Source organism: Perna viridis, chromosome 1, assembly GCF_037379345.1.
Source record: "Perna viridis isolate PV_CMFRI_1.1 ecotype Kerala chromosome 1, ASM3737934v1, whole genome shotgun sequence".
Taxonomy (NCBI): Eukaryota; Metazoa; Mollusca; class Bivalvia; order Mytilida; family Mytilidae; genus Perna; species Perna viridis.
The window spans coordinates 25,654,726-25,670,176 of record NC_142445.1 but is presented as its reverse complement, the minus strand read 5'-3'; the positions used below and the strand labels follow the sequence as shown (position 1 = coordinate 25,670,176).

The 15,451-nt window shown below is 37.2% G+C and overlaps 1 protein-coding gene across 1 annotated transcript in view; it reads right to left on the bottom strand.

The window, feature by feature from the left end:
• Nucleotides 1–15,451, bottom strand: part of LOC148627958 (uncharacterized) — a 166,940-nt gene that overhangs the window by 51,551 nt on the left and 99,938 nt on the right. The window contains exons 73-81 of the mRNA XM_088582284.1: nt 13,878–15,162; nt 12,780–13,472; nt 10,323–12,272; nt 8,905–9,245; nt 8,008–8,212; nt 6,972–7,155; nt 6,029–6,258; nt 1,662–5,671; nt 497–668 (exon numbers count right to left, since the gene is read on the bottom strand). Coding sequence (XP_088438410.1) covers nt 497–668; nt 1,662–5,671; nt 6,029–6,258; nt 6,972–7,155; nt 8,008–8,212; nt 8,905–9,245; nt 10,323–12,272; nt 12,780–13,472; nt 13,878–15,162 — 9,070 coding nt within the window. The remainder of the gene's footprint in view (nt 1–496; nt 669–1,661; nt 5,672–6,028; nt 6,259–6,971; nt 7,156–8,007; nt 8,213–8,904; nt 9,246–10,322; nt 12,273–12,779; nt 13,473–13,877; nt 15,163–15,451) is intronic.

Here is a 15,451-nt window from a genome sequence, read left to right as displayed (position 1 = left end):
CCAGTTTTTAGTGGAGTCCGAATTGCTCATTTGCTTGTGTTACTTTGTATGTATGATTTTAGTTACTTTATGTTCTTTGTTGTGTATGTCTGTTTTCCATGTCTGGTCTTTGTCCCTGGATTACATTCTTTTGATTACTGCTATAACTCGGTTCCCTTGATTACTCTTTTAAAGCACTGATTTTATCCGTTAATTTTTTGCCTGCCAAATAAGCTACAAAAAGTTCTCACAAAAATAAGTTGGATTACAGAATAAACACCAAGTTAACATAGTTTTTTTTTTTTTTCTGGTGGAGTTTGTGCTGCTTGTGTTTGAGTGTTTTTTAATTTGGTTGTCTGCAATTATGTGTTTTCTAACTTTTTTCCCTAGGATTTCTCCTATTTAATGCCACCTTTTCACTGACACTTGGATATTTTTCTAACCTACACATAAAACAATGTTAAGCACACAAGATAACCAACTTAACAGTAGACAATGTATCATTAATGGTACTTACAACCTCCACCAATAGTGGCATGTCCAGCTCCCGCAGCATTTACCAAAGGTGTCCCTGGACCACCCAGTGGTGCTGTGGCTATACACTGGAAGCTGGCTAATGGCTCAAGGTAGAAATCTGTTGCTTGTATCATAAATGTATCAGCTTTGAACAAAGCACTGTACTTTATGTCCTAAAATTGAAGACAATAAAACTTAAATAAATCTGTCATTTTATGTGCTTAATATTGAAACTTAAAAACAAATAATATTCCAAAGAAAGATTTTTTTATATAACTTTAAAAAGACAAGTAACTGATCTAGGAATTTAAGTACCATTCTGTGTATGAATCAGGCAATGAGTGGTACATCATTTTTCTCAATTTGGTCTTCTTTGCCTCAAACATATTTAAATACATCTAGAAAACAACTGAAAAGCTATTTAAATTTATCCTGAAGCATTAGTGACGTAGATATTTTTTGACTGCTTATATAAGGAAAAAGTTCAGGAAAATTTTCCTGCCATTTTTCCTTAGTGCATTTCAACTAAATTTGACCTATCAATATCCTAAAAAGGCAAACTTTACACTTTAACAGTAATTTCTTGAAGTTATGAGGTATAAGTACTTGGATAATGCAATAAAATCTCTGTGTATTTTTTCTTCATGTGCCACATTTTGTACACAAATTGCCAGATTATTGGAGAAGTACTTAAAAAATAAGTCAAGTAATTAGGTTTCATTTTCTTTATTTCCTAGTTCTTACTATTTTGTTCCAATCTGGTACCTGAATGTCACTAAATAAAGTAAAAAATCTGTAAGCAGAGCTCACTTAGTGATACCCCCTCTCCCTTCCCTAGAGACCATATAGGAAATCCCTTGAGTAATAAAATAAAAATTGGGAAAAAAATAGAAGGTGCACAATGGCATCATGTGATAAAAAATGTGTAAAAGTTTCATCAATTTCTACTAAGGAGCTTGAGAGGAGGTGAGGGATTAGAACAGGGGACAGATGAATAGGGTGGGGACAGCATGATCACTATATACCTCACACTTTGCAAGCAGGGGATATAATAACATTTATATGGAATGAATTAAGTTTCAGACCTTTCAACTTATGAACCTTTATTCACACTAAGAGACAGAACTAAAAACATATGTACACTTGTACTATTGAAAAAAACTTACCAGAAATCCAACAGTGAGCTTAAGCTCCATTGGAGATGGTAGTTCCATCACAGCCTCTGCCCCTTCTTCTAAGCTGGCAAATCTAAACCATCCAGCAATACCCTGTTTGTACACACCACTGTCCAGAAAACTGGTCCTAGCCATCTGTCCTATATTGATCTTCCTTCCTGGGACAATTCTCAAATGCCTGACACCAACAATCTCACCATACCATCTGAAAGCTATTTCACCTTGACCCAGAATATAGACAAGTGGTGACAAATAGACTACAGAACCTTCATCTATCCACAGATTAATTGGTGTTTTCATCAAACTCCTATACTCCTCTAAATAGGCAACATGATTTTTCCTTCCATGGTATCTGGCACTCTTATCACCTTCCACTTTGATGACAGTAAGTCTTCTGTTAATTCCATCTTCTTTAAGCTGTAGGGTGACATTTTTGAAAAGGTGTAATTCATCAAAGTAATAATCTGTTTTACCTTGCTCATCAAGAACTACATAGTGGTCCCATGTTCTCTTGTTATTGTCAAGGTGAAGTTGTTCATAGCTCCGTCCATTCCTAGTATCCTTGATGTAAACAGTGGCTGGTCCACCATCTGAGAGATATCCATTTCTTCCAGAGCCTCCAAGGTTGTCATAGCTACCATGAAAGTAAATTTCCGTCTCAAGATGGATGCTTATTCTACCTCCAGCTCCACCAGAGCCACCATTCCCTCCATTGACACTGACAACACCATGCCCCTCCAGATTGTAAGATTCTGTATAGATACTACCTCCACTTCCACCACCAGCCAAAGTTCCACCATCAGATCCATCTGATGATAATTCACCATCAACCAACAAATGTTTGGCCACCTTCAGGTCAATTACACCACCTCCTTTACCTCCTGGAGAATTCAAACTACTACCACCACGACTTCCTCTAAGATCTGGCATATACATACTTCCATAATAACCACCTCCTTCTCTAATTGAGGTCTTGTCAGCCTGGTTGTACAAAGCTCCACCTTTACTGGCATGACCACCACCTGTTGAAACATCAGATGTACTTACACTGAGTCCAGACCCATTTGCTTCATCAAGGGTATCCAATGGTCTATAATTAGCAGATGTAGTAACCTTTGACCCTGCTTCAATGTTGATGGTTGTTATGTTGAGGTAAATGCTTTCTGCAGAAATTGTAGCTTTATAGCGGCAATCAACTCTACCAATGTTGCTGAGCATTGGCTTATCCGGTGCATACAGTATAGTTGAAAATGCTCTTAGGTCAACTGTGCCAAAAGTTGTTGTACCATCATCATTTTTGTAAAAGTATGTTCTTCCCTTTTCAGTGTATGTTCCACTCCCTAGCATAGCAGTATGTCCATTTTGTCCGATATAAAGAAGTGTCTCAAATCCGAGGATTAAATCAGCAACACCAGTGAACCTGCCATAGATCTGAACAGACCGAGACTCTGTGTATCCTGTCATTGATACACCTTTACCATAGATGTAGGATATTGCAGGTAGGATAATTTCACCACCGTCATCAATGATGAAGTTGACTCCAGATGTTAGAGCTTGTCTTATTCCTTGCTCATATTCAACAATAAACTGGTGTTTGTTGTGTAGATGAAGCAGTCCACTCCTATCTCCATATAACTTTCTGATATCCATGAACATGTCAATGCCTTTGTCTCTAACTTGAAGAGATGCTTTTCTCATTATGTGAACCTCATCAAAATAAAATTCAGTTTGGGTAGCTTCATCTATAGTTGAATATTTTTCTAGAGGTCTATCAAAATTGTCAAGCATAAGTCTCCTGTAGGCAACACCTTTTCTGATGTCCTCTAAGTAAACTGTTCCTCCACCTGCACAGAGGAGATCAGAGCCAGCAGCACCTCCATAAACAAGATATTCACCCTCATACTCTATTACTTTGCTAGAGTTAACAGAAATACGGCCTGCTGAACCTGCTCCATAGGTTACACTTCCATCACCTCCAACAGTTGAAAAGACACCATATCCTTCAATGAAATATGTCTCAATCCAGATACTCCCACCGCTGCCACCACCAAGATTAGAACTGCTTCCATTTACAGATATTTCACCATCATTTATCACCGACAATGCTACTTTCAGATATACTTTGCCTCCACCTTTACCACCTGATGGGTTTGGTCTGCTTCCTGCATCAACTGGTTTGTACAATGAACCATAGGAGTCACCAGCAACTGACTGTGAACCTCCACCTACCCCTCCATGACCAGCACCTCCTTTGTCACCAATGGCTTTACCATTTTCAATATCTATTTTTTCTGATCCAGATCGGTCAGTACTGGCTGCAGACAATTTCGCTTCAAGTTCAACATTAAGGTGAGAACAAGCAATGTTGAAGTAGTCTGCAGTGATACTTGACTTGAATTTTGCATTGAGTGTTCCAACTAACATTTCAGCACCTGTGTTATCATCATAGTCTATAGAGCTTCCTGGGTCAAGCTGAAGGAGAGCAAAAGATACTCTGGCTTGTGACGAGAGCTCAGTTGCTTTCATTGGAATAATCCAGGCATTTGATCCAAATCTCATATGTCTTCCTGTGCCAAGTATAAGGTTCAGTGCTCCTCTCATAATTCCATCCAAGTCAAGAGCAGTTGTTCCTTTTCCCAAAATTGTTGTTGTTTCTGAGAGTATAAATTCCCCACCATTATGGAGCTCAAGATTAATTTCAAGTTTAGAGATTAAAACATCTACAGAGAATCGTTCAAGTGTTCCAGTTTGATTCTGTCTCATCCTAATTAAACCAGTTCCATCTCCATTAACACTCTTCACATTTAGATATCGATTCTTTCCATCATCAATCACTTGTAACTTGGCATAGCTCTCAATGTTTAGAAGGTCAAAAAGTATAGCAGTTTCATTTTCATTTAATGTCAGATAATGCACTGTCTGTTCATTCTCATTATCTACAGTGAGAGTTTCATATTCATTTTTTCTACTGCCTGTCTTTGTATAAATTGAACCAGGGCCACCTCGGCCATTAGTTGCTGGTGATGCACCACCTTTAGCTCTGTATGTTCCTACACCAGTAAATAGATCTTCCTCAGCATAGACTGCTATCCTTCCACCGCTACCTCCTCCAGCTAAGAAACTACTTGTGTCACCTCCACTGCTTTCCATCTGTCCAAACCCTTTCAACAGATCAGTGCAGGATACATAAACACTCCCACCACTGCCACCACCACCACTGGTAGATGAGGATCCACTGGCCCTAAGTATTCCATCAAGAGTAAAAGTTCCTGTCTGTACAGAGATATAGCCTCCACCTTGACCTCCATTTCCTCCTTTAGATCCTCGTAGAACAGAATTATATATTGAACCATAAGGCATTGAGGTTGTGTCCATGTTATGGTTATTACCAACACCTCCCTCACTGGCGAAAGAACCACCATTGTTATAGGCACCATGTGCAGAAGATGGAGCTTCACTCTCTAATGCTTTGCCCACTACATTCAATTCTGCTCCTCTTTCCATGGTAAAAGTGGCTATTTTCAGATCTACAAAATCTGAATAAAGGACAATGTATCTCTTTATATCCATGGTAACCACTATCAGCTGGAGCCCACCTGAGGGAGAAAAAGTTGAACCATACTTCAGACCGACATATCCAAGAGAGTAAACTCCTGCTTGTGAAGCACTTGTGTCATATACTCCACCAGAATACTTGGCAGTCATTGATGTTGGTTCCAGGATAACTCTACCCCCGTTTTCCACAATAAGATTATTGAAGGTGACCTTGCCTTTAAGGTTGACTGTACAGCCACTAACTGTCATGTTGAGGGGTACATGTAGTGTAGCATCCTCACCTAAGTCAATATTGATATTAGTAATGAAGTGTCTCTGTTCACCCTCAAACACCTCCGCTTTAAGGATCTGATTGTGCTGCATGTATATCCAAGCTGTATCATCCCCATCTACTTCATCTATACGCAGAGTTGTGTCACTGCCTTCTACATCTGATTGGGAATAACCTGAAAAGAAAGATAAAAACTTTTTTGACTATTTGAAGAAAAAAGACTTTGACAGTACCGGTAGGTTTTTTTTTCAAGACACACGGCCAATTTGAGAAAAAATATTGATTGTAGTTGCTGTAACTATCGGTACAAAAACAATGAAATTCCACTGTAAGTTCTATACATCTTGAGCAAGGTTTCTTTTTCTTTCACCTTGTAGGAGATTACCACATAATAAACTTGAGACTAAATAAATATCTCTTTTGCATTCTAGGCTTCAGCTATGTACCCTTAAACATGCAGTTCAGATACATTCTCGAGGAGGTCCAACTATTACCTGAAAACTAACCAAAGAATTAAAAAAAAATAGGATACCTTTGAGTGACAGCAGATTATAGTAGAAATCATCAGCTGTAGTTCCTGAGATACGTGCATGGGTCTGTTTCTGTATTGGAGATTCTGTATTACCAATGATCCATAATCTGTTCATTTGACTGATACCAGGGCCATCTTGTATGTATATTGTACCAGGTCCTGCTTTAACAGTGTTAAGGTTGTCATCATTCCCACCCCCATAGGCGGTAATGGTACCAGAAAATGCATAGCTAAAATTAAAAATAACAAGAATTCTAAAAGAGGAACACTGTCAATGATTTTTTTTAAAACTAACATTTATACAAACATGTAAATTCAGTAAGTAATTTCAAAAGGAATTCAATCAAAGATACCCCCACTCCCACCCCAGATATCATATGATCAAAGTATTTCAAAATTCATCAAACAGGAAGTTCAAGTTGCACAAGTCTTAAATCATATTCCCCTCTATAGCATACATGTAATAAGCTTCTGTCCAAATATCAAGTAGCTGTGATAAGAAGTTGCAGAGAAACATAACAAAATATGTGGACAAACAAATGGTCTCTTTAAAAGCAGGAGGTATAATAAATGATCAAGATGCAATAAATGGTAAAACAATATGCTAACATTGATTTAATATGTATACATTAAAATGAAAAGTATCTCTATGACAAAATTAAAATTTTGGGGCCAGTTTCATAAAACATCTCAAACTGAGATTTTCCTCAAATCCTTCCTCAACTAAAATTTCGACCAATCAAATTGCTTGAAATTGAAAATTTGAGGAAAACTGAAGAATTTTAGGAAAATCTCAATTTGAGATTGTTTTATGAATCCGGGTGCAGATCAATTAATATTGTTACATTGGGAAAAAAGGGCAGAATCATTTCAAAGAAGATAAAAACACTGTAAGAAAAAATTAGACACGTTCAAACAAATTATTGTAATTCATATAAAATACCTTTCTTTAAGGATAAGTTTCATTCTCCCACCAGATCCACCTCCTCCTTGACCTGATCCTTTGCCACCATTGACAGATAGGCTTCCATCTCCAATTAAACCTCTACAATTCAAGAATATGGTCCCACCACTGCCACCACCAGCCCCACTTCCAGATCCATCAGACCCATCAACCTTTATTGCACCTATAATGATCCTTTATTTCTTTAATAACCATAACTAATAACAATATTTAAGTAATAACTTCTCAAATAGATTTTAAAACATTGTAATTCAAGATCTAACACATGCCCTTCATTTTGTGTAATATACAGTTCCATAGACACAAAGTCACGATATGTTGGAATTACATATTTGAACCCTTGCTATGAAAAGACAACTTGTCTTGCATACTAAACTAAGATGCTTCAGTCTAATTAAAATAAGTCTGCTAATTTAAACTAGTTTGGCTGTAAAAAAAGAGTAAAAAAAATTTATGGTCTACTGATAATTTTAATAAGACAGTGGCTACTTAAATTTTCTGTAAATATATCATAATAACCTTGAAGTTGCACATATTTTCGTATTTGGCATACCCCCACTCATACAGGAACTTGATATCAAAGAGCAACAAAATTACTCACTATGTATGCCACATCTATATTAAGCCACACATTGAATTTGAAGTCAATCCAATTATTGGGAACCAAGATATTTGTAACCAAAGCCAAGGTCCTCATTAGAGATTCAATGTAATTTATTCAATGCCCAAGAGTTTAAAATGGCCTACCAATCCATATAGTGAAAGAGAAATCTAGGGGACCAAGGATCTAGTGGAAATCAAAAGAACGTAATCCAAGGACAAAGACCAGACATGGAAAAAAAACACACACAACAAAGAACATAAAATAACCAAAATAATACATTCAAAGTAACAAACACCCAAAAGCACCCAAACAGACTAAGTCATTCCAATATATCACCCACCTTTTGAGTGGGGGTATAATATTATCATTTTTTTTTCATACAAGAGTAACTTTTTACTAGAGTGTCTTTACCATAGTTCGTAAGGTCATAGAAAGTTTCAATCTTCAGATAACCACCTCCAGCTCCACCAACTCCTGATATAGAGTTACCTCCCCCACTTCCTTCTTCTCCAGGTATTCTGGTCAGATTGTAGATGGAGCCACCAGAGTTTGATTCTGATGGAGATCCACCGAGACTTGCATATCCTGCTCCTGTTGCAAGGTCATGACTACTTATCTGTAAAAATCAAAAAGCTTTCTTCAATTGCCATTATTTTTTTTTACACCAAAGATGTATAAAATACTATCACATTAATGATCAGATATAATTTCAGATACTGAATTGAATTATTGACTTGGTCTATGATTTGATTTGGAACATTGCTAAATGAGATAATCAAACCAGCATCTCAGGGGAGATAATTTGTTAAATGCACTATCAGGTAGAGAAAACTGAAAGGGCTAGCAAATATGACCAAAAAGGTATTTGGACTAAATAACTATGGTATGGACCGTACATAAATAATGGTACATACCGTAAACATATTAATTTTCGTGGTTGCTAATTTTCACGGATTCTGTCAAGAGAACATATTTGCAGATATCAATTTTCATGGCTTCAAAAAAATGATTAGTGTTATATAGTGTTAAAAATCAATTTCGCATGTACATGTACTATTTTTCTCGGTTCTCTGTTTACCGTGAAAATAGTGAATTAGTATGTTTACAGTAACTGACCAATACCTGAAACTCATTCCTGTATAAATATGAAATAAAACCACTTTATATACACAAGCGATTGACCAGATCAACTTTACTTTTTCATCAGCATGACCACCACTAATTAGATCTATAATAGGACCAGGCTGAAGCATGATCTAATTACTCCATAGAAGTATGAGACCCCTATTATTTATACAATGGACTTACCTGAGCACCTTTACCAGGTCCATTCTCAGCAGCATGACCACCACCAGATAGATCTATAGTAGAACCAGGTTGTAGTGTTATCTCATTACTCTGTAGTAGTATCCTCTCTCCCTTCAGGGTTGACCCATAGTGCAGTTCCAATATTGTCAGCTGTAAGACCTTCCCAGTGGTCTCAAATGTCACAGTGGCATAGTCCTTGATTGTGAAACTGGCAAATCTGTATGCTCCTGCCTCCTGGGCAGTAAACACTCCATTGTTGTAGGTAGCTGTTCTGGTGACAGAGGAAAATGTGGCCTTTTGTCCTGATGAAACTATCAGGGAGTTAATGTTTGTCAGAGTTCCTGTAAAGCACATTATAGAAAGAATAGAGTTCATCTCTTGGTATGCAAGGGTAAAGTAAACATAACTTTAGAATAATAAAACTATAACACATACATAAAACCTTAAGATAGGGGAAATGATGCTTTTTTGAGACCATGGCTAATTCTGACTCATTACGTCACATTTTATCAACAACAAAAAATACTCATAGACATTCACCCATCTATAAGGCCAAATAATGGAATTGTTGTCCCTACTACTCTGATCCCATGCACAACACTACAGAGTGTGTTTTATCTAATGTATATCTGTCATCATTTTCTATTATGTTGTGTTGACACTAAATCTTAGTTTTCTTTATTTCTCAAGTTCATTTTCATATATAATACATCTTTAAGGAGGTAGACCTAAAGTAAGGGACACAACCCTTACAAAGCATTGGAACGTTTGTACTCAGCATTTTACGTCAATGTCATGTAAGCATCAAAGCAACTTAGATTTGATTTCATTCTGTGTCAAATGAAAGCTTGGTAAGCTTTGGTAAAATTGAATATGATACAAACATATCACTGACTTCATGGGTTATGTCCCTTACCCTAGGTCTACCTCCTCAAAAGGTGTCAAAATAATAATAACTAGGAGGTTAAAAGTAAACAAGATATTGGAGTGTTTAATAACTTTTATATGCATGCTTTGAATAATATGTTTCTTCTATTGTAAAGCATTTCATATTTTTGCATTCTTATTTTTGGCATTTTAGGATATCAATCAAATTTTACTTATGTTTGTTATCAAGATTAACACTATATACTCAAAATGTATTCCATAACAAAAGAATTTATTTGTGGACATTTATTTTTGTGACTATTTGTTAGCACAACAAATTGCTCTGACACCAAAATAATTTAGTTTCAATATCATAAAGAGATAAAACCTCACCTTTGAACTCATAAGCATAACAAATTGTTCTGACACGAAAATAATTTAGTTTCAATATCATAAAGAGATAAAACCTCACCTTTGAACTCATAAGCATAACAAATTGTTCTGACAAAAAAATAATTTAGTTTCAATATCATAAAGAGATAAAGCCTCACCTTTGAACTCATTATTAGCACCTAGTAACTCAACTGTCTTTGGTAACCTTGCCTCCCCATGTTCATCGATGTGTAAACTGCAGGTTAGTTTGCTGTATGAGCTCTCAACATCAGCACTGAATATCACATTATCCTGTACATTAAGGAGGGAATCTGCACCACATACCAAGGTGGATGCTATCACATGAAGACCCGCTGTTGTAACTTTTATTGTTGTCTTGTCTCCAACCTCCATCTCATCAAGTTCAACTAGAGGGGTACCAGGTGTATCAAAATAAGTAGCGGCGACAGTACGTCCTGTGACCATTGAGTTGGAAGTAAAAAGTTTACGGAACTGGATATTGCTGTAAGGATATTGGAGGTATGCTGTACCAGAACCACCAGCTTGACCTGTGTCTGAGTTACCTCCTTTTAGTTTGTAGACACCAGTATAGTTATAATCACCAGTACACATGAGGTAAATCCTACCACCACCTCCACCACCACCACCACCGATAGCATTCCCACCAACAACAGAAACTGATCCTGCTCCTAACATGTCTACAATTTCAATAGAAACAGACCCACCACTCCCTCCTCCACCACCATTCATACCACTGTTACCATGGGAACTAATCACTCCATCCAAGGTCAGTTGTTTTGTGACCTTCAATTTTACCATGCCACCTCCAGGTCCGCCTACACCTGATAAAGACTTGTTACCACCAGTGGATCCAAAGGCATCAGCAGTGAATAGACTTCCTGTGTATTGTTTGACTATTGTCCCACCAGAGCTGGAAGTGCCTCCAGAACCACCATGACTTCCTCCAGAGCCATCTTGACCAGCCCCAGTCCCAAGGTTACCATTGCTTCCATCAACACTTAACAAGCCATCATATGCAACCTGCATTGTTGGAACTTGGATGAATAAGTTTCTTGCACTAATTTCTCCTCCATACTTGATATTCAATTCATCCAGTACATCTAACGTATATTTACTAGTTGAGTCCTGAGACACTTCAAGCTTTCCACCAGTTGTTACTTCCAGTTGAGTTAGCGAGAATGTTCCAACATCAGAGGGTTGTGTTGTTGTTAGACCACTGCGAGCACTGTAACTTAAGTAAGCCTTAGAATTCACTCCCACAACAAGATTTCTCAGTGCGATCACATTTCCTTGTACATCTAGGTTATATTCATCATCATCTGTGTCATCCTCCAGTAATAATTGAGCAGGCAGGGTGGCATATCCTCCACCTTCAACAACTATTTTACATGGCAGAGAAAAGGCATACTGTGTTCCATAGCTAGTGGCAATGACAAAGTACTGCCCTGACTGAATTGTCAGTAAACCCGTTTTATCTCCTTCCACTAGCTCTATCTCTACATTTGGAGAACCACTGGTGTCAAAGATAAGCTTAGACTTTCCTGTTATTTCAAGTTCTGACACTTTTATGACACCATTAACAATTGTCCGAGAATCTGTAACTAGGCCATCATTGTAAATAACCAATGCAGATTTTGATGCACCACCTGTGATTTGGTACAACTTATAAACAGTCCCAGCAGCCCCACTGCTTTTCCCACCTCTTCCGCCTTTTGCTTCAAGGCCACCATAAAATGAGGTCACCACCTTGACATCTAGAGCAAGACAACCTCCACCTCCACCTCCCTTGTTGGTACTACTTCCTCCATTTACAGAAATAATTCCATGACCTTCAAGACTGTCACCTGTGACCTTAATACTGCCTCCACTGCCTGCACCAGTTGAGAAGCTACTCTCACCATCAGCTGATATGACACCATCGATGGATAATGTTGTAGCCTTGATTGATATTACACCACCACCACGAACTGTTGAACACCCACTGCCAACATCTGTTGGTGAAGTTGTTGAACCATATGTAGTGCCTTGATTGTCTCCCCCTTCTCCACCATGGCTGGCTCCTTTCTCTGCATCACCTGCTCCCAAACCTAAAATAATCAACACAGTGGAAAGTTTCAATGGTGCCATACTCTTGTTAATAATTTCTGCATAAACAACATACTACACTACTGAACAATTTACACAAACAGATAAATTCAATCAATTCTTAAAATCCCAATTTTTTTTTCGAACTTATGTTATTTTTTTAAGGCCTTGCTAATCTAATTATTTCATTGAAATCTGCAATACCATAACCCATCATAACAATATACTGTTACCATACCTGTTAACCCTCCCACAGTAAGGGGAATTCCCACATTATCAATGAAAAAAATTAGAATTTCCAACATAAAAATGTTAGATTTGTGGGAGGTTTTTGGCAAAACTTACCAAGTTTTCTGTGGAAATTTACGAAGTAATTGAATTTTGAAATAAACAATTTATGTTTATGCAAAAATCCCCCACATGAGTCTGTGTCAATGGGGGAGTCTCCCACATGGACTGTTCCAAAGGTTAACAGGTATGCTGTTACTAAAAAATATTGCCTTACTTACCTGTTAATGACCCACTACCAGAAACAGACAATACAGCATCATCCTCAATAATAACATTAGTGGCTTCAAGGTTTATAGTCTTAGTGGCTGATCTAATATCTAATGTTGATTTGACCTTCATGTGGAACAAGGTCAAGGTCAAACTTAAAGGGTCATCATACACTACTAATGTGGAATTATATCCCAGTGTAAGTGATTGAGCATTACTGTATATAGCTCCTGGTTTCAAATCTAATGTTGAATATTCATGTAGAGTCAGAGAGTTGACTTGTAGGTTTCCAGTATTTTGGACTGTCACAGTTCCATGGTCCCAGATTCTGAATGTATTCGCTATTAAAGACCCTGCAAGATTTAGAGTTGGATTGTTTCCTGTGAAGTCAAAATCAGTGTTAACCTGGAGTGTTGATCCAGCTTTAATGTCAAAGTTACACTGACAACCATGATTAAGGTCATCAAATGAGGATATTGACAGTTTAGAATTGTCAGACAATGTGACAGTTCCTGATCCATCTGACATCAGTTTACTGACAGCTAGGTCTGTTGTAAGTGACAAAGAAGTTCCATTGGTCAGCTGGACTTCATTCAGTGAGCTTGGAAGTGAAAGTCCATCCATCAAGTCTATAGTACCAGCCTGGTTCAGCAACAGTGTGGTATATGCTGACCCAGAAACTGTCTTAGAAACATACACAGTGCCTGAAAATTGAATTGCAAATATTAACGACTATGCATTTAGAGTTTATAACCTTCAACTCCATAATTAAACTTGCTTAAACTGTCAAGTTACCCCCCACAAGAATTTCAATAGATGAACTTACAAACTATTTAAAACTTGTTTCAAAATGCTTGTGATAAGCACAGTTAATTTGAAGTAAACTTAGATTAACAAACAATCTAAAGTATCTCTTAAGAACTTACAGGCTTAAGTGAGTTTTAAACATAGTTCAGTTGTATAAATAAAACATTCAATCACATGATTTCAGTTTTTCAAAAATGTTCATTCATGCTGTCAAAGAATGAAAATTTATTCTTAAAATAAGAAAATAAAACAAACTTATGGATCAATTATTCATCATTCCAGAGTTGATAATATTAACTAACCAGGTGATGCACCATTGCCAGATGCTGACATTAATCCACCATAGCGGTAAGCCTCTGACACAGTCACAGATATCCTTCCACCTCCACCTCCCCCTGACCCACCATTGGCTGACAATGTACCAGTACCGGTCATATCCTTAGTGGTAACTAGTATGCTCCCACCGCTGCCACCAGAGGTTGATGAATCAAATCCACTCACATCAATATCACCATTCAATGTGAACTTATTGATAACTACAAGTTCAATTTGGCCTCCACCAGTTCCTAAAAATGATGATGCACCATGACCATTACTTCCATAAGCCTTTGGAGAGACAATATTTCCATAAATTTTTCCTACTGGATTAGCAATATTCTTGCCTGCACCACCATGACTCGCACCAGATGAACTAACACTAGGCTCACCTGGACCTCCAGAAACATAACCTTTACCCTTTCCATCTATGACCCCACCATACTTAATTTCGAGGTTGGTGACTGTGATTTTGGTGAAATTTTTACCTTCTGGGTCTCCTGTTAGGATAAGCTTACCACCAGCTTCTATGACAATGCTGTTATATGAGTAGGCCTTGGCAGCCAGTTCACATTGTGTATCTCTGTAGATGAGGAGATCTGTTGTGCTATCACAAGTTGCATTCAACAGTGGACTAATCTCACTGGTGTGTAAAGCTTTCACACGAATTGACTTAAAATTGATAGTGTAGCCAGCTGACACATTTAAATGGTCTAACAGTAAAATTGTAGACTGATCAGAACTCATGCATTCGGATGTGTGTTCAAACTTCCCATTGTAATCTATCACTAATGATTTCCACATCAGTGGATTATGGGTGTTAGTACCAGCATAATAGCTGTTTGTCTGGGCTGGATTTCCTATTTTTACAATACCAGAATCTCTAACAAATACATTGTTTGTCTTAAACATCAACGTACCACAAATCTCCAGAATGTGACCTCTTTCAACAATGACATTTTCAGGTAGCTCTAATTTACCATAATTACTAATGTGAATGGATGATTTAATTGAAAGCTCTGATACGGCTGATGGATATTTGGTTGAAATGTAGACTTCATTAAATTTGTCTACGGTGAAGTTTGACTGCGTTGTACCAGTTATGTCCCCTACTGTAACACTGAGAGCAGCGCCAATATCTGGTCTGGTAGTAAAGGCTACGTTATCGTCAGTCTGGATGTCAATTTGGTCAATTTCAACAGAAAATTCTGTAGATGGTACAGGAATTCTACTAAAAGCATCAGTTGGTACGTCATTGTTGTTAATTATAACCTATTAATGGATAAATGCTCTGTTTTATATTTTTGGTCATAAAACATTTGGCAACTTTTTATGTTTAAAAATCCATTTAAGTATTACATGTACAAAAATAAATTGCTGTTTTAAAAGTTTGTCTTTTGAAATATTTGTGTGGTAGCTTAATATTTTCATAATACAGACATTTCTAAATATTTGTTTGCATATAACAAAGTAAAACATTTAAAAAAAAAAAATGTCTTCATAAAGCTACTGTCAACCATGATAATCCTGAAGTTCACAAAAACTCATTTTCAAGGAAATT